Source organism: Erpetoichthys calabaricus, chromosome 1 (assembly GCF_900747795.2).
Source record: "Erpetoichthys calabaricus chromosome 1, fErpCal1.3, whole genome shotgun sequence".
NCBI lineage: Eukaryota > Metazoa > Chordata > Cladistia > Polypteriformes > Polypteridae > Erpetoichthys > Erpetoichthys calabaricus.
In genome coordinates this window covers 289,922,499-289,942,762 of record NC_041394.2, presented here as the reverse complement: position 1 = coordinate 289,942,762, position 20,264 = coordinate 289,922,499, and the positions used below count along the sequence as shown (strand labels likewise).

Below are 20,264 nucleotides of genomic sequence, written 5' to 3'. Positions count from 1 at the left end.
CTGTGTAAAATTAAGACCTAAATGTAAGAAGGTATGTTAAAGGTGAAACAATCCCTATGGACTCTAGCAACTAGAGCACATCAAATAATATTGTGACAAGCACTGGAATGAAGAACACAAAACAAGGGATTTTCTGGGTAAGCACAAAGGGCACTTTTATTCATTCATTCTGCAGCCAGGATTCATCCAGCCCAGGTGACAGGAAATCAGCAGATGGCACCAGTGACCAGTATTTCAGTGATATTTGCTTGCTCTGGTCTTACTGGCTGTTATGGTGTATAAAATCTGTACATTTTGGTTTAATTTTCTATTATATTTTGCTCAAGACAAGACAACAGATGAACTACATTTAACACAAATCAAAGCAGGTTTTCTTCCCTTACACCTCACTTTTAAAACAGCTGTTTCAACATTGAAAGGAAGACATGCTGGTGGCTCAATTACTTTATAACCTGGGGAAGGAAGACTGAGCCGATGCCTAACTATTTTACAGCCTGGGAAAGGAAGATCTACCGACACCTCAGAGAACATAAAAGGTTTTATTGTTTGGGAAAATGGACAGTGAATTAATTCATCAATCATACTGACAGCCAGCCAATCAGGTGCATGTGTTGTGAAACCACGGCATGACATTTCATAATAAATATGCCTCACTTGAAAGCAACTTCAGGAGAAGAAGAAGAAAAAGAAGAGGAACGGACAAAGACGTCACTGGTTGTCAGAAAAGCACCATGAACATCGATTGCTAAATAAAACGCCGCCCTGGGACATTCATCCTTGTCATCTGTAACTTTTTTTCGAAAGCTTTTTCTAAAGACTATATATTCAGACTTTCCTATCAGTACCTATTTTCTATTATTATTTGTTCCAGTGGTATTTTTATTATTCTTGTAATAAATACCATGCTGTTTTTAACTTTCAATGCTTTGTCTTAATGTCTAGAGTGATTGAGGTAATAAGTTAGATTTCTTTGAGCACCTGGAGCAGCCAGATTTTTGCCATTACCTCTGTGCTGTGAGGTTTATTAAGGCTGTGAGTGAGAGCTCCACTCAATAGTAGGAACAGTACGTGAAAAAGTTATTCTTGGCTGATAAATGGCCTATAGTCAAGAGTGCTGAGTCTTTGTATGTTTAAATGTATTCTTGTAGACCAAGAGTAATAGTTAGGTCTGAGATATCATTAAAACATTGTATATTGTTTGTGCCGATAATAAGTAAGTCTCTTGAAGTGCTGAGTAACAGGCTGTGTTATTCCTAAAGCACTTCTGTGATTTAAAGTGCTAGAAGTTTACCAGCGTGTGTGTGTCATTGATGGGGCACTGTTGTGGTTAGGGTCTGTGTGTATGCGTATAGCTATGTATGTGTGTGTTCATCTTAAAGTGCAACAGTAGACCAACTTGATAACGAACTTGACGAGAACACTTACCCTTGAGGGAAAAACAGGTAAAGGGTAAGATGAGGGAAACACTACGATAATACACTGGCCATTCCTGCACACTCCTACTATTCTCTCTCTATGCACTAATTAGTCTGTGCCTCTGGGTTTTTCTGAGCAAGATCACTCACTGATGTGGGTACTGAGTTGAAGCACTGGCTTGTTACAGTATCCTACAACTTCTGAAAAGGATGAGAGACTGTTTTTAGTCTTGGGGGTCTCATTTATTTGTTATAGTGCACTATAACTTGGACAGGAGATCATTTACTGGTGAATACAGTTTGCTAGTTAATATTTATGTCACCAGCTGATTTCTTTGGAGTTGAAGGAATTCATTGGAAGCAGGTTGTAAGGAATACGGATATGCTATTATTCAAAATCAACAGCGTGCCAAAACAGTCTATTCTGGTTTGGATTGGGGGTATAATGAAGTATCTGCATTTCCTGGATGGCTCCTATCAAAAAGTTTATTTTTCAAAGACTTTTGCCACTGAGTTATGCTCCTAGCAACCATCAACAATTTGACTCCCTGGTGTTCTAAACAAACATGTGTGCACTGTTTTCTTCTTTCCTGTATGTAAAATAACTAATTGACTACAGATCATCTCATTTTTCACTTGCCCATGTGTTTGGTCGTGCTATCTATTGGCCTGTTACCTCTGCTTTGTCGACACACTTCATGAAGTATTTTTCTCTGAGTATACCTATCGTGTACTGTTACCTGACGTCTGTAATCATTTGCAGTATTTGAGGATGCTGCCATGTAACCGTCTGGCAGAGCACGTCGGAGCAGAGCTAAGAAGCTGCCCCATTTCTAGGTTATGGGAGTGCTTCAATTGCTCTCAAAGTGAGAAGGCTTCTTTGTGCCTTTGTCACCCAAAGGTTGCTGGTCCCTGATTAAGAAGAAGTGCTTGTCTGTAAGTGCCACAAAGCATATTCCCAGACTGAAACAGGTGCTTTTGTATTACTGGATGTTTTAAAACAAGGTTCCTGACACTTTTGACTCCATCACTGACCTTCTTTGCTTGTCAAAATGTTTTTTTCTGACTCCACATTTCCAATCCATCTTTCTTTTCTTCCAATGTTTTGCCAGCTTTCAATCTCATGTAAATCTTTCTTTTGTCTGTTTTATTTTGGAATAATTGACTACTATCTTTGCCCTATGACATTGAGTTCTACAACTCTCCATCTCACTACACTCAACCTGCATTTATATGATGATTTACATTGTCTTACACTGTCAGATTAATTCCTGTAAAGCTGACTCCAGTGTGCACTGTCAGCCATTAAATTGGAAGTGTATCAAGGAGAAGACCGTGCAAAAGCAAAAATAATCCAGCATCAGAGGTGATCAGTGCTGTGGCAAATGAGAAGAAATCGGGAGAGATTAAGAAGCTTTCAGGTTCAACAGCTGGCGACTGTCATACAAGGTGTAAAAATATTATGTCTGGTGCCTCCTAATAAAACCCTTTGGCATACATGAAATCCCCAAAATCAAAAATTTGGAAGATCTCTGAAATTCTTTTTTTTGCAAATACATTAAGGTGTTATAAACCACTCGGTACTGGGTTTGTGACAAAATAGGCTAAAATTATTAGTGTGTTTCCTTTTATTTTACCCTGCTTTACACTCAAAATAGACTTGTTATAACTCACTGGTTTGTTTATTATTTTATTCTGGGTTTTGGAATTTTTTCTTTGAGAGCAATTTATTTTTCTTTGGGTTTTGAATTATAAAGAAGTTGGCTACACTTTAATTTTTACACCTTAATTTTGATTTAAGATTTCATTTTTTCATTTGTTTTTGAAGTATTACAATGTTATCTTGGGCACCACTTCTGTTAGGTTTGGCTGCTATTATGTGGCAACCCACTGCTAGAATGTGCAGTAGTGGAAGTCGCAATGTGTGCTGTCATTACCACAACTGTATTTAAACTGGCTTTGGACATCTTTCGCTTTCCAATAAAACAAAAAAAAAAAAAAAAGATTTTTGCTTATTAACAAGTCTTACTATGTTTTTTAAAATTTGTTACTTTGAGTTTGTCTCTTCTTGTAGGCTTTGACACACGATCACTTAGTTGTTCTGGTTATGTCAGTCACTCATGATTCATCACCCAGTCCACTCTGCTCACCTCAAGCTATCACTCCTATCCTGTGGCAGCACAGATGGGCTTCTGCCATCTGTTCTCTTAAATATGTCGAACACAGATGCTTTCTACTTCTTTAGAATCGGACGTTACTCTTTTTCTATGTTAACTAATGTTGTCTTATTTTAATTTCTTATTTTGTCTTTTATTTTTCTTTTCTTCGTTATGTAAAGCACTTTGAGTTACTTTTTTGTATGAAAATGTGCTATATAAATAAATGTTGTTGTTGTTGTAAATAACTAGTGCTGCAGCATTGGATTTGGGCTTGGTGGTCTTAATGAAAATTGTTTAATGAATGGTCTTAATGAAAATTCTTTTTGTTTAGCGCATTTAGCCAGCTCTCTTTCGAAACAAAGCAATGAAAAGAAAACTAAGTGCTCTGCTTGTACAGTAAATCTGGGATTTACTTTAAAACAGTGGAACTGAAATTAAAGGAATATCCATGTATGATGCAATTAGGGTATTTAAGATATGCATATCCTACATGTCAGCATTTTAGCACCAGAGAAAATTTTCAAAAGTTCATCTAAAGATGGAGGACTAAGGGGATCCCCTTAACACAGAGTATTTCGTACACTGCTTTTATACGTTTTTTTCTTTTTATTTGCATTCTGATACAACCCAAATCTCATTTAGATAATATTGCTACAAGTCTTAATTTTTATTTGCAATATCAACTCTACCATTTCAAAATCTGAAAAAACACTAGTAGATGCAGTAACTGAGTTGCCTATTCCTTCAGCCCACTATAGTCCTGAGCTGTTGTGCACCATCACTCGTGCTGTTTCACTTCTTACACACCCTTTTAACATTCAGTGTTTGCAGACAAAAGGATTTCTTAAAATGTGAATATGTGAATAACTGATATAAAATGGAAAATTTTACATAATATAATTATGGATTTGTATTACGACTTCACAAATGTTACGTAAGAACCTGGACAGTTTTTAGAATTCATATATTTATGGGAAGTCACCAACTCTTTTACAGACTTTGAGCTGATCTTTTTGTAGTCAAATTTTTATTGATTTATTCTTCACCAGTAAAAATAATCAAAACATTTCACATTTCACAGTAATAAAATATCATTCTAACCAGTAAATACATACAGTATAACCCACACTCACTCCCAAATGCCAATATAAAATTCATATCAGAAAAGAATACTAACAAAAATAAACTGAACCCGACTCTGGAGTTCCTAGTATAGAAAAGGTAAGACCACAGAAGAGACTGACAGCACTGGAAAAGACCTAAGAAAAAAAAAAGGGTGAGTGGTGGGAAGTAGATTATAGACAGGATTTTACTGCACTAGCCACAGCCTTTAGAAGAAGCATTATTAATTCTAGCAGGGAATGTTTATAAATGGATTACATTAAAAAAATTGAACAACCCAGTGTTGCGCAGTCATCAATTCTGGGGAGTTCCATCTAGATGTGACGATTTTTTCAGCTACAGCACTTAATAAGAAGATTCTCTTTTGACAGTAATTAAAGGAAAGAGAAGAATTGTCAGCAAGGAGAAAGATTGAAAGAAAAAAAAAAAGCAAATGGATAACTCGATTCTAATTGGAGGACACCCGTGCATTCACCCTCCTTGGTCTCTCCAGCGTATTCTGACTCTTGCTGATATTTCTATTGACTCTGGACTATGCTTGTTTCAGAAATTGCTTGCACCCTTTAATCTGCCCTCCAGCTCTTTTTACTTTTATTTCCAGCTCAGGTCAGCTCTTAAGAACAATGGTGTCTGTTTACATTCTAATCTTCTGTCATAGCCTCTATATCTCTGTATAACTACACTCCTTTCTAGAACAGACCCTTTATAGCTATCTACTCTTTATTATCTAAATCCACTTATGAACCTGTTTCTGCCATTTCTCTTTGGGCTAAAGATTTTTTCCATTATAAAACAGACATACTGTATGCTGGGACACTGTGTTTAAGTATGTATCTTTGAGCAGATCTGAAAGTTTTTACTGTAATTTCATTGGACTAAGAAACAGTACAAACATTCTGTCTAATATACCTTTACAAAAGGCACTTTATAGAACAATTTGCATGTACTGTTGGAGGAAAGACAGATTAAGTGACTAGTAAAAAGTCACACAAAAAGAGGTGAATGTTCAACTGGCAATCTTGGGATTTAAAGACCAGCGACCTTTAACAATAGATAGATAGCATAGTGGAGAACACCACTATTTATCTTTTGAGCCAAGTATAGGATTTCTTTACAGCTAGTCTCTTAATGAATAACTAATTTGTGTCTGATCAGTAAGGCCTTTGATTTTTGCAGTTTCTATACTGAGACTGACAATTCCCTATATACAGAGGAGGAGGTTAGGGGCATGCGCTGATACAGTGCATTGCCACATACACACATGACAAACTATCTCAGGATCCCAGATTAGGACCTGAGTGCAGCCGTGCAACAGGTGACACCTCAGCAGCACTCTAGTACAGATGGAATGGAACAGTGTGAGGTTTTTTAATGGTGGCTAGAGTGCCAATTCTGCCACCAAAAAATCACCCCCGCCCCAAATTTTCCCTGCAAGTTGGAGGGCCTAGTTGCAGGACTGGATGCAGATTAATTATATGTACAGAACATTTAGAAAATAATTCATTCAAAGAATTTTAGCAAAATGAAATGTATTTTGCATCTTTGATGCAATTATTCAGGGATTTCAATTAAAACAACTCTTAAATGGAGAGCTGGCTTCTTTGTCTTGCACAAAGCATTCAAGCCTGTTCAGTGGAATATTTACCATTCCAGTTTGGAATCAACAATCAACCTGATACCATGTCTTTTCCTTGCAGGAGAAAACTGGTGTCCATCAGCACTCCCACTTGAAAAAAGGAATAAAAACCTCAAATTGTACACAAGAGGTACACAGGTGCAAGCACTGTGAAACTAAAAAAGTAAAGTGGTGTTGAGTTTTTCCCCAGATACTCTGGTATTAATCCCGGAAGTGCTCATGTTGGGTTCACTTGTTACCCTAAATTGTTCTGGTATGGACTGGAGCCACATCAACGAGTAGTTCAATGCTGAAGCAAGTTAAATAAGTTTGACAGTGAATGGTTGGATAGGTCCTAGTTACTTTAACATTCAAAGTTTCAAGGTGTTTCAGCAAAGTGAGGTAATTAAAATCAAAATCTCTTATGTTATAGAAGTAGAAAACAGCTCTATAACATGTACAAGTCCAATGACTCTATCACTAACCATAGGGCCAATGAGCAGACAGTGTAATGGTTAACAAAGAAATGAGAAATGGCAAAAGGTAATTAGAAAAGAGTATCACTAACAGCAGAAAAGTCAATCTCAACAGGTTCTCTCATGATTTCAGCAGCAAGAGAACAGTCACACAAGTGGTGAAGGAGTGAATGAACAAAAGTAGGAGGAAAAGAAAATACATTAAAAAGGAAATTGGAAACATTTTCCAATCTTATTTTTCTGAAATCTTCAACTGTGAAGATGTATGAAATCCTCCCATTGACTATAAAGAAAATTAATGATATACAAAAAAATGTGAAAATTACAGAGAAAGAAGTATTTCTACAAATAAGAAGGTTGAAATAAAAACCAAAATACTGGGAATAGATAATATTTAGTCAAGGGTACACAAGAAAACTAGCACTTAGACTAGCACTTAGATTCTTTATTACAGTATAAAATAACCATTTATATATAAAGACCATTTCACATAGAGAAAAGATTTCTTAAGACTTTAAATTACCAAAAGATGTAAGGTTATATGAAAAAGGTGTTATTCATAGCATTATCATGTCAGTTAACAGATTAGGTATTTTTGAAAAATTAATAGAAATACAGGTGTATTAACAAACAATCTTCTTGGGCTGGAGAGATTATCCTTCATGCGCATAAATTTTATGAGAAAGTAAGAACAACTTTTGATTGTAACAGCACATATAGTAAATTAAAAGGAAAGAAAAATCTTTTGTTTCTTGCTTTCCCAGTGCTCGTGTACAAGATATTACGGAGAAGTGCACCGACAGTCTTTGAGAAGAACAAGAACATGTGAAATGTGAATTTCCCCTTGGGATTAATAAAGTATCTATGTATCTATCTAGAACAGGGCTGTTGGGACCTTTGTAATACATGCTGGAATTAACAATACGCTCTTAAAGCGGATTTCGTAGCACTCATTCAAGCCACAAAGGAGATAACCCCGGGTGTGAGAATCTTCATTTTAGGTCCTCTCCCTCTAGCTAGAAGAGCTGATGAATACTACAGTTGTCTGCTGGCATTAAACAACTGGCCGAGAGGCTTCTGCAAGGGACAAAACATCTGGTCTGTGAATAACTAAGATATTTTCTGGGAGAGATCGTGTTTCTTCAGGAGAGACAGTCTGTATCCGAACAGATTTGGTGCCCGGGTCCTCTCTGAAAACATCTCAAAGGTAATCTGTCTTCCTGACTACATAATTCAAATCCTAATGCTCTCAATAATGCCTTGCTAGGATTTGAACATTCTATGTTGAAGTCATCTTTTGATATGCACTGTATTAACTCTATAATAACAAACCATAGTTTAAGTAAAAAACCCAGACAAGTGGTATAAATGAGAATAATTTAATTACTATTTCACCTCTAGATGTGCAGATAGATTTAGAACTATAACTATAGATTATATCCATCCATCCATCCTCTTCCGCTTATCCGAGGTCGGGTCGTGGGGGCAGCAGCTTGAGCAGAGATGCCCAGACTTCCCTCTCCCCGGCCACTTCTTCTAGCTCTTCCGGGTGAATCCTGAGGCGTTCCCAGGCCAGCCGGGAGACATAGTCCCTCCAGCGTGTCCTGGGTCTTCCCTGGGGCCTCCTCCCGGTTGGACGTGCCCGGAACACTTCATCAGGGAGGCGTCCAGGAGGCATCCTGATCAGATGCCCGAGCCACCTCATCTGACTCCTCTCGATGCGGAGCAGCGGCCCCTCCCGGATGACTGAGCTTCTCATCCTGTCTTTAAGGGAGAGCCCAGACACCCTGCGGAGGAAACTCATTTTAGCCGCTTGTATTCGCGATCTCGTTCTTTCGGTCAGTACCCATAGCTCATGACCATAGGTGAGGGTAGGAACATAGATCGACTGGTAAATTGAGAGCTTTGCCTTACGGCTCAGCTCCTTTTTCACCACGACAGACCAATGCAGAGCCCGCATCACTACAGATGCCGCACCGATCCGCCTGTCGATCTCACGCTCCATTCTTCCCTCACTCGTGAACAAGACCCCGAGATACTTGAACTCCTACTCTTGGGGCAGGATCGCGCTTCCAACCCTGAGAGGGCACTCCACCCTTTTCTGGCTGAGGACCATAGTCTCAGATTTGGAGGTGCTGATTCCCATCCCAGCCACTTCACACTCAGCTGCGAACTGATCCAGAGAGAGCTGAAGATCACAGCCTGATGAAGCAAACAGGACAACATCATCTGCAAAAAGCAGTGACCCAATCCTGAGTCCACCAAGCCGGACCCCCTCAACACCCTGGCTGCGCCTAGAAATTCTGTCCATAAAAGTTATGAACAGAATCGGTGACAAAAGGCAGCCCTGGCGGAGTCCAACTCTCACTGGAAACGGGTTCGACTTACTGCCGGCAATGCGGACGAAGCTCTGACACCGATCGTACAGGGACCGAACAGCTCTTATCAGGGGGCCTGGTACCCCATACCCTCGGAGCACCCCCCACAGGATTCCCCGAGGGACACGGTCGAATGCCTTTTCCATGTCCACAAAACACATGTAGACTGGTTGGGCAAACTCCCATGCACCCCCCAGGACCCTGCTAAGGGTGTAGAGCTGGTCCACTGTTCCGCGACCAGGACGAAAACCACACTGTTCCTCCTGAATCCGAGGTTCGGCTATCTGACGGACCCTCCTCTCCAGAACCCCCGAATAGACTTTTCCAGGGAGGCTGAGGAGTGTGATCCCTCTGTAGTTGGAACACACCCTCCGGTCCCCCTTCTTAAAGAGGGGGACCACCACCACGGTCTGCCAATCCAGAGTTACTGTCCCTGAAGTCCATGCGATGTTGCAGAGACGTGTCAACCAAGACAGCCCTACAACATCCAGAGTTTTGAGGAACTCCGGGCGTATCTCATCCACCCCCGGGGCCCTGCCACCAAGGAGTTTTTTGACCACCTCGGTGACCTCAGTCCCAGAGATGGGGGAGCCCATCTCCGAGTCCCAGATTATAGATTAAGTAAAAAATCTGCACAAAGTGGCATTAACACAAATAACTTAATTACCGTTTCAAGCTGTTGTAAAACTCAGATTTAGCACTTCTCTTCCGAGACCTTAAAATATGGCCTTATTAATTGTTAAGAGTGTTAACTAGCAAGACTTTTTATATTAACGATCTTATTAGTGATAGGAAAATCGACTTTCTTACTTTAAGTGAAACATGACTTAGCTCTAATGGTGCCATAGTTTTAATTGAAACTGCACCTCTGAAATACAGTTTTACTTATGTGGTTCACCAAGGCAAGAAAGGCGTTGGTTTAGCAAATATTTACTCGAACCGATTAAAGTGTAAAGATGTTCCGTTTGGTATGCTCGCATCTTTTGAGTATCTTGCCATTGCTATTGAAGGTGTGTCCATTTATAGACCTCCTAAATATAATGTGTCCTTCATTGAGGAATTCTCAGACTTAGTATCTATAATAACAATTTGGTAGGTTCCAAATTGTTGGTGATTTTAACATTCATGTTGATAATCAGTTTGACTTGAAAGCAAGAGATTTCATGAACCTCCTGCACTCATTTAATCTCAGCTAGCACATCAACCAGCCTATACGTAAGGGAGGACATACCCTGGATTTAGTCATTGCTAAAGGATTAAAAGTTGAGGTTATGGATATCGCTATATCAGACCACTTTTTCATATTATTTAATGAAAAAATACTGATAACTACAACTAATGAGAAGTGTATTGTTAAAAAATGTTACTTTGATACATCTGCAGTTTGCTGATAGTCTAAACAATAAGTATGTTTGTAGTCATTACCTCAACAACGCTAACAATGTTAATAGTAAGGTGGAAAATTTTTATGCTAAGGAGAGATCTGCAGCTGACATGGTCTCCTCTGAAATCACAGTTAAGAAATCCTCCAGCACTATTATACCCTGGAAAACACAAAGAGTGATTGATTTAAAGAGAACATGTCGGAGATCTGAATGTAAATGGAGAAAAACTATATTGATAGTCTAGTATGAAATATTAAAAGCTAAAATAACTGAATTCCCCCCCCCTGCTTGCTTCGCTCGCCAGCTCCCCCCAGCCTGTGCTACGTGCCAGCCACTTTGCATCTCTGCTGCTCGTGTTGTGAAGAGGGAGGCTGAACGCACCCCAAGGAGACGTGGTCACTCCTCCGAAACCCCCTCTTAAACAGTGATACAATGGGAAACAAGTAATTTTTTTTACCTCCTCTTTGCTCGATCAGCTGCTGCCTTGCTGCCATGCCATGTGATCTGCATTTCACACCGCGCTTTGAACATTTAAAAGCCTGTACAGCAGCTGTCCTACTCTTTGTCTTTTATTTCTGGCCTCGGACGAGGTTAAGTCTTTTGGCACAAAGCGGGACGTGAGTTCTTGATATTTTTTAGTTTACTGTATAATTTAAAAACGGAATAAGAATCTGAAAATCAAACAACATCACGTTAAAGTTTGATAAATCCTGAAAAGAATGATACCAAACATATATATGTAGGTTTTAAAATAAGTGTGACAAAAAAACATGACATAAAAAGTCACATAAAATCATTGGACAAAATCATTGCACTTTTAGGATTAGGATTTTATATATAGAGAGTAGATATAACAAATATAACAAACACCTTGAAAGGCAGTCCTATTCCTCTAAAATCATAAATGATAATGCTGGCAATCCCAGCTATTTATTCTCTAATTCTCAGCTATCGATTGTCTTCTAAACTCAGCTCACTCAATGGAATGCCTCCCAAAAACTAATGGTGAAACTTGTGAGACTTTCGCTGTATTTGTTAAACACAAAATTAATGACATTAGAAATAATATAGTACAGCCCCTCAAAGTTAATCTAACTGAACCACAGTATTCCATTTTAAGCAAATTAAATTATTTTACCAGAACAGATCTACCCAAACTACGTGAATAATTTCTCAATTGAAACCCTCAACCTCTCTGTGCATGTAACAATGCTATTTGTACTGCTACTACCCCTGCTACTGCTGTTACTGTTGCTACTATTACTACTAAAATTGTAACTAGAAGAACTACTAAGCAAGCAGAATCATTAGAGATGAACCTGGACAAAATTCATACTGTGCTAATATATGGGAGATTAAATTTAATGTAAACAAATGTAACATAGGAAATTTCACCAATAAGATGAGACCATCCATTTTATCAAGCTTGTCTGTTTAGGTAATAGCTAAGCTGTTCCAATACATCATCCAAGGTTTCTGCTTCAACTACATGGCTCCTGTAGTTTGTTCTAGACTCCCACAAGTCTTTGCATAAAGAAGTGTTTCCTGGCTTCATTCCTAAATGCTCTCACCTTTAATTTCTGCTGGTGTCCTCAAGTATGTGATTCATTGAACAGTTCTAAGAATTCTACTGAATCTACTTTATCAATGCCTTTGAACATATTGAAGACCTGGATTAGGTCCCCATGCAGTCTCCTCTGCTTGAGGCTGTTTTAATTCTTTTATGTTTAAGGAATAAAAATGTTAATTATTATTACACAATGTGGATCTGTAACTTCAAAGTACAGCAAATTAAAAAGGCTGACAAGTGCTAGTGGATTCACCATTGCCCACATCTTGATAGCATATTGCAGTGATTAAGAAGGCTAATAGAATGGAAGATTACCAAACACAAAATGAATCAACCTTTCTGCTGAATCGAACTGGACAGCTCAGTACATCTACTAGAGGATGGTAAATAAACATCTTTTAATGGAAATCATAAAGAAGAATCTGGACAGAATAGAGGTCAATTAACAAAATATGTAAGAACTCAGCAACCAAACAAATGAGCTCAAAACCCAAAGATGTAAACAACACAAATCAAAACCTGGTCAAAAGTTAGTCTCAAAAATTTTTTACAAGTATTAAAAAGAAAGTTAAAAGAAATGCAGAGGAACTAATTTTCTCAATCCAATTAAATAACTCAAAACTTTAAAACAAAGTTTTGAGTAAACAGCTTGGTCTTAAATAACATGATGGTATGTTACAATTTCTGTGTAACTCATGACAATTGTGAGTCATGAGTACTTGAGTATGGAATACCATTTGTACTAAAATGAAATAAACAAAATGGCAATTAAAATAAGTAACTGTATACAATAATAATGCACTATATCAATATAAATGTGTCAGTAAATTGTGAAAAAATGCATAATTAAATAACAGTTATCTAATTATTATGAAAGGTCATCTAATTACTTGAAGTACAATGCAATTTTCTTATTATTATTACAGGTTAAACTGTATTTCTCAATGGTCTTTTCAAAGACCATTTTTAATTTCACAATTAATTTCATCATTTACTCATTGTAAAATGCAAATACAGACATTTTTTAAAATTTATAAAAAAATGCTTTACTTTAGAACACAACTTCAATGACAAATTATTATATACCATGATGATTAAGAAGAAATAACTTTAATGACTTGAAAAATACCAAACTTATTCTTTAAGATATTTTTGTTAAAGTTTTAAGTTTATAACTCTCTTTTGTTGTTTTGTTAATTCACTTTCCTGTGGATTTTACTTCCTTAATTGTAACCCAATATAGGTAATTACAATTAACAAAAAGTGGAGCAGATGCAATATACCCTCATTCGACTCTTAATGAGCCCTTGACCTTTCATTTCTAGTGATAGTGCAAAGCAGAAAAAATACACAATTTAGCTTTAATATCTAAAGGAGCAATCCAGTAGCCAACAGTTTATTATCTCTTTTGTGTGCATAATTTAACTGAATTGAATTTGCTGGGTGGCCCAGTCATATTTGGTTATTGGTGGAATTTTATGCCCATCGCCTTTATTACTTTATCTCTTGCTCACACCAATAGCACCCACATTGCACTTTTCTTTGCAAGCACACAGACATCTCTCTCTCTCTCTCTCTCACTCTGTTTCCTTCTCTCTGAATACTCAGAGCCATCTTTTGGCATACAGATTAGATACCACAACCCAACAACTTCATGGTGAGGTATACTGGCCCTGATGTGACAGCAGGTTACTTCCATCTTCTCATCATCAAGACCTCGACACTTTAATTTAGATAAGACTTTGAAAAGTACCACAATATATTACATTTAAATATAAAATTGAGATTGTGTCTATATACACATAATGTGCTATATGTGAGGCTAAAACCAGCAGAAACAATCTTTCATGAGTTCCCCACAATGATAATCACATTCCTTTGGGGCTTTTGAAAGATTCTAACTATTACTAACTGTGAAGTTACAGATGAAGAGTAGAGATGCTCCACTTTTGAATTTTCTTACAACTGCTTTGCCACCAGACACCTACAAGTTATTTGTTTCAAAGTCATAAATGTCTCCAGGCTTGAAAATTTCCATAATTTTCACAGAGGCTTTTACTGCTTTACTTTATGATCCACTAATTATCCACCACAGCAACAGTGTAAATGAAATGAGCAGTCTTATTGAAGTTGTTCTTTTCATTCCCTTGACATTTCACATGCACAGTATCAGTAAAGCACAACATTTCACATTTTATGAAATCGAAAGCTAGCAGAGATGAAAATTAAAAATTTATAGACTTGGTTATCTAAATTGAAAATAATAAAACATGCAGTCTTTAATCCTGAAATAACCACATGATCTAAAAAGCCTGCATGTCGTATATCTTAATCTGACCATTATGTCCTACCCTTATTGTCCTTCTTTCTTAGTTTAAAAAAATGGGTTCCCAAAATGAATTCCAGGAACATTTGGGATATTATCATGTTTAGATTATGGCCATGACAAACAGAAAGTATACTTAAAGGTGAGAACTGTTTGTATTATAGTGAAAATCATTTTATGACAGAAGGCAGCTTTGAGGACATTTATTTGCTGTTGGGTATCTTTCATAATTTGTAACTTAAGACAGACAGATTAGTAGAATGTGTGTTTGAATCAAAAGAATCGATTTTAATTAACTTCATTGAACTATACTATGGCTGTACCTTATATGCACTGCTTGTATTTGATATTTTAAAGGAAATTGCGTTAATTGTTGAACTGATGTCAAGTATACCTGTTTCCTGAATGTCTCATTATTCTACAGTTTGTTTCATAGTTTGTAAGTTTAACTAACTGAGGACAATGATAAATATTTATAGCCACTCTCTATGACAAAGCATAATATTTTAATAGGAACAATTTGTACACAAAAAGATAAAAAAAAGCAAAATTATCCTAAACTTTTCAAATATGAGTAAAGTCAGATAAAAGACTACATACTCATCTCTAAGTATTCATCAAACAGCCCATATGCATTCATAGGCTGGAGGTTGTAGTCTTTTTCCCACTGAGGAAAATTTGCTTTTGCTTCATGGCCATGCTCCTGCCGTAACCGCCTCCGAGTCCACCAGTTCTGAATCAGTCTGTGGATTAAAGAATTAAAGAAGGAAAAAACAACTAGAAACATAAATATACAACTTGGGCCAACGTGTTAATTAATTAAACAGATATTTATAGTTACTACACTGATATTTCTAGTTGAAAGTCTAAGAAATTCCATTTCTACATTTGAAAGATTCAGACAAATGTATCTATCATATGTGAGCTGGGTCCACATGCATAATCTACATATAGGTTTTACACTTATTCACTCCTATTTTATGTCTCACTTAATTCAATTTAAGTGAATTCAATTTTTGTAAAGTGCTTTTAACTAAGTATACAAATGTGTAATTCCAATGCAAAAACAGGAAATTACCAAACCATATAGCACTAACAAAAATGAATCCTTATACCAAGTTCAAAACTCATTTTGACCAGCATTAGAAACATGATGATACTGAGTATGTTCTAAATAAGATATGACTGGTTGACAATGGAGTGAAGGGAAACTAAAACTTTAACCAACAGCATTTATGGGGAAAATAAATCACTGAAGGTCAATGGTTAGTTAGAACAAACAAAGTCACAGTCACATAAAGTGACAGTCCTGATGACCAACTACAGGTCAACAGGCTGCCCACTCCTTCCTGGACATTCTATGATATCGTAAGTAAATGCTCTATGTGAAAAATTAAATCCTTTTCTCATTGATCACCAGGTTCCTGGTTCCATTGGTGTCACACCCTACAATCTGAAGTAGTACCATGTATGTGGGTATCCTGTTCAGGAATGATTACTGCAATGATACGGTTACAACAGTGTCCTCCAGCTCTGTGTGACTCTGAGACACATGGCTGGGTGGAAAATGGAATGCTTTTCTTTATGATGTCCCTTTGTGACTGAGGATTTGCAGAGCATGCCACCACATGAGCTCACATTCCAACCTTTTCAAAACAACAAAATAATACTAATAGTATTAATTAAAACATTTATATTTTAGCATTTAATAATTCTAATAAATATAATAATTGTAGCATTGAAAGTTCTCTTACGGGTAGCCAAGCTCCATGAAGTTATTCCAGGTCTGTTTGAGAACCATTATTATACCCATCTGCATACAGAGATCAATAAGGCATCCACTTGGGTGACACTAAAAATAATAATAACAAAACCAAAAAGTGGTCTTATTATCTGTTTGTGTTATTTTGCTATATTATTTGAGCTTATTTACATATACTTTCATCTTTTTTAGTAAGCTGATAAACATTTTATATGGCATAGGTTTCCAAGTGTATCAAAAGGATGTCTAATTGACAAGACAGATAGTCTGGGCTAGCATACAGAGTATTTGGCAAAGTTAAAGACACACAACCAAGAAAAGATTCTCCACTACTGTCAAGGACAAAAAAAAACATTCTTTACATTTTACACTAACTACCAGATTAAATAGTAACTTTTAGCAATAACATGGTTACATTTCTCTGGTCTGAGTGGTTATTCTTTATGTACTCTCTTTTTTCATACCCATCCAAAGATCTACATGTTACTTTGATTAGAGACTCTAACCTGTTCCAACCGTGAGTGAGTGTAGGTATGCAAGAATGTTTTCTGATATTAAAATGGTCTCAGATCAAGGGCACATCCCTGCCTTGTTCCCAGTTCTACTGGAATTAGTCCCCTACTCCCTGCCTATTGTCACACACGTGCGAGTAGGAGGCAGCTAAAGGTTCTGAGTAAGTGTAATAAAATATCCGACCAGGGGGCGGCGGAGTGCGCTGACTGTCTTTCTCAGTTTCCTACAGACCTTTCCCGGGAAATCCTGCAAGGTTCCGGTGCCTCAGAAGACATCACTTCCAGAGCCGGCCCCTTTGCTGACGTTACTTCCGTAGACAGCCCCTTTGCTGACGTCACTTCCGAAGTCGGCCCCTTTGCTGACGTCACTTCCGAAGCTGGCCCCTTTGCTGACATCACTCCTGAAGCCGGCCCCTTTGCTGACGTCACTTCTGGTTCCAGCCATTTTGTTGACATCACTTCCTCTACAGGCCTTTAAAGCCTCCATCTTGGGCTACTATAGTCAGTTCTGTTTTGGACTCTGTGATATGCACATCGTGCTACTTATTTCAAACCCTTTTGCAGCTGGGAAAAACAATATACGGGTGGCTGCCCCAAACCTTTATGATGTCTTGGACTCTTGATTGTCACACTATTTAGGCAGAGCTCCAATGTTTCTGGTGCAAAGAAATATTAACGGTATTGTGCATGCCAGTTGCACTTACCTCTTCCAGTTTCCACCGGTTTATGAGCCTTAAGTAGGCACCAGGGCGACCCGTGAATCTGTCAAACAGTAAAACACATGGATTGCATTTTTTGATTACTTACAGAAAAATAAATCTTCACATGAAACTAGCAGCTTTTAGTTGTTATACAGTTCGAATGTGGTTCAGACGCAGACACCCCATCTGCTTTAAACTGGACAGATGCAGCCAGTGAAAGCAATAATTTGCTTTAACAAAGTTCTATTAATTTCTTTAAACCATGAATAACATCACAAGGATGTGAGGAGCTGGGGTTTATCCCGTCCGCAATTGGTGTAAGGTAGGAACCAGTCCGGAATAGGATGCTAATTAAAGCTTTTATTACAACATGACAATTCCTACACATGATAATGTCAATAATTCATCTTAGAATGAATGATAATATATACCTTATTTTTGTCATTCAAGTCCTTTGGCAGGTGGGTGTGACCTTGCATTTACCAGTTAAGCATAACAGAAGCTCCACAACTGTTCAATGAGCCTGAAAGTATCACAACTTGGTTTTGGTTCATAGCTTTTAGCAGTTCAGTTTACTATGATGTGCTGTACTTGGAAGTTTTAAATTGGCTTAAAAAAAGCAGAGATCATGCAAATTTGAAGTACTAAACATGACTGGTTGCCATTTAAACACTGTAGATGGTGTACACCTCCTGAAAGAGCTTCATGATGTCCCAGACTAGTTTTAACTTGTCGCATTTATCAGTTCAGTACAACGAATGATATATGACTGTTCATTGCTGGACTATGGCCTTGGAATGTCTAAGAATAATGGATAAGCTCAATGAAGTGAATTAATTGACAAACTTTTAAGCTGTGAAAAATGAAGCTGTATGTGAACAGCTGTAGTGTGCACTCACTCAATTCAGTCTGAACTGACACAAATCACTATAAGCTCATTCTCTATCACAATGTTCACTGTTTTATCAAAGATTAAAAAAAAAAGAAAATTAACTTTTTTGCTGTGCTGCAGTTGGTATTGTAATATACTATTGCATGGTATTTAAAGATATAATCCCATTGAGAGTGTTTAAATATTATCTCACTTTATATGATTAGGAAATATATACAACTAAGACATCTAAAATTTACTGACTATGAATGACTATTCTCATAAATTGGCTGACACAAAAATTTTTGAATAGATGGAAACATTCAGTCATGTTTGTCTTGATACAAACAAGTGTCTTATAAACTGTGCTTACTCAACAGGCAAGAGAAAATGACATTTAGCTGTAAAATAAAAACAAAGAAAATAAAAAAAGCCAAAAAGTCTTTAGGATCGTAATGTGTGTGGATCATGGCAGCCCTGATCTGCAATGAGCCAAAAAGTGACCTTCTTGTATCAGGACATTTAAAGTAAATTATTGAGAAAATTAACAGAAATATTTTTCACTCCATGTTCCAATGGGAATGTCTGGTAACAATAACTCACAGCACAGGTTGCTTGCACAATTCCAAAGACAAAGGTGATTTAGATACTTTTCATCTATTCATTATCAATGAACTAGATCATACATGGTAAATCCATAATACACTGACAGGTCAGGCTTTAACTTTTACATTTATATATGCAGCTAACATTTTTATTCAATCGGACATATCTTACGTGCATTTGATGAATTTTTACATTGTTTATTTGTGCTATCAGAACAAAATAACTAGTAAAGAGGACTAAATTGTCAAATTACATTTACAGCTCTAAAGTTTGGTCACTATACTACATATGTAGAATATACATGATAAAGTACATACTGGGCTGCTGTGTTAAACCAGTCAGCTTGTTAAACCAACAAAAATAAAAAATTTGGAGTGCAACCTTTGATATACCAGCACTATACCTGACTCAGTTCCTTCCTTGTGTCTAATGTTGCTGTGATAGTCTCTGGATCTTCAATTAAGCACTTTTACAAAGAGATGTGTTACATGGACTATGTGGTTATATTTATATTAATTATTATATTAATGAAAGTGATTGTTTCACTTGCAGGAATATCAAGCAAAATGACACCTTTTATTAGCTAACTAAAAGGAGGAGGAGTATAGGAACCTCATCAAGGACTTAAAATGTTAAATGGTGCGACTCAAACCACCTACACCTGAACACCAGCAAAACCAAGGAGCTGGTGGTGGATTTTAGGAGGCCCAGGCCCCTTATGGACCCCGTGATCGTCAGAGGTGACTGTGTGCAGAGGGTGCAGACCTATAAATACCTGGGAGTGCAGCTGGATGATAAACTGGACTGGACTGCCAATACTGATGCTCTGTGCAAGAGAGGAAAGAGTCGACTATACTTCCTTAGAAGGCTGGCGTCCTTCAACATCTGTAATAAGATGCTGCAGATGTTCTATCAGATGGTTGTGGGGAGCGCCCTCTTCTACACGGTGGTGTGCTGGGGAGGCAGCATTAAGAAGAAAGACACCTCACGCCTGGACAAACTGTTGAGGAAAGCAGGCTCTACTGTAGGCATGGAGCTGGACAGTTTGACATCTGTGGCAGAGCGACAGGCGCTAAGCCGGCTCCTATCAATTATGGAGAATCCACTGCATTCACTAAACAGTGTCATCTCCAGACAGAGAAGCAGCTTCAGTGACCGACTGAGGAGATCGTTCCTCCCCCAAACTATGCGACTCTTCAGTTCCACCCGTGGGGGTAAACGTTAACATTATTCAAAGTTAACCTTATTCAATCCCAGCGAACACAGGGCGCAAGGCAGGAACAAATCCCCGGGCAGGGCGCCAGCCTACCGCAGGGCACATGCACACACACACCCACACACCAAGCACACACTAGGGCCAATTTAG

General features: G+C 37.7%; 1 protein-coding gene across 3 annotated transcripts in view; it reads right to left on the bottom strand.

Moving 5' to 3' along the window:
• The window catches only part of LOC114662745 (anoctamin-4), a 391,274-nt gene that overhangs the window by 26,953 nt on the left and 344,057 nt on the right, over nucleotides 1–20,264 (bottom strand). For all 3 annotated transcript variants that reach the window (XM_028816398.2, XM_051928521.1, XM_051928523.1), the window contains 3 exons: nucleotides 17,425–17,482; nucleotides 16,201–16,298; nucleotides 15,047–15,189 (listed from right to left, as the gene is read on the bottom strand). In XM_028816398.2, coding sequence (XP_028672231.1) covers nucleotides 15,047–15,189; nucleotides 16,201–16,298; nucleotides 17,425–17,482 — 299 coding nt within the window. The remainder of the gene's footprint in view (nucleotides 1–15,046; nucleotides 15,190–16,200; nucleotides 16,299–17,424; nucleotides 17,483–20,264) is intronic.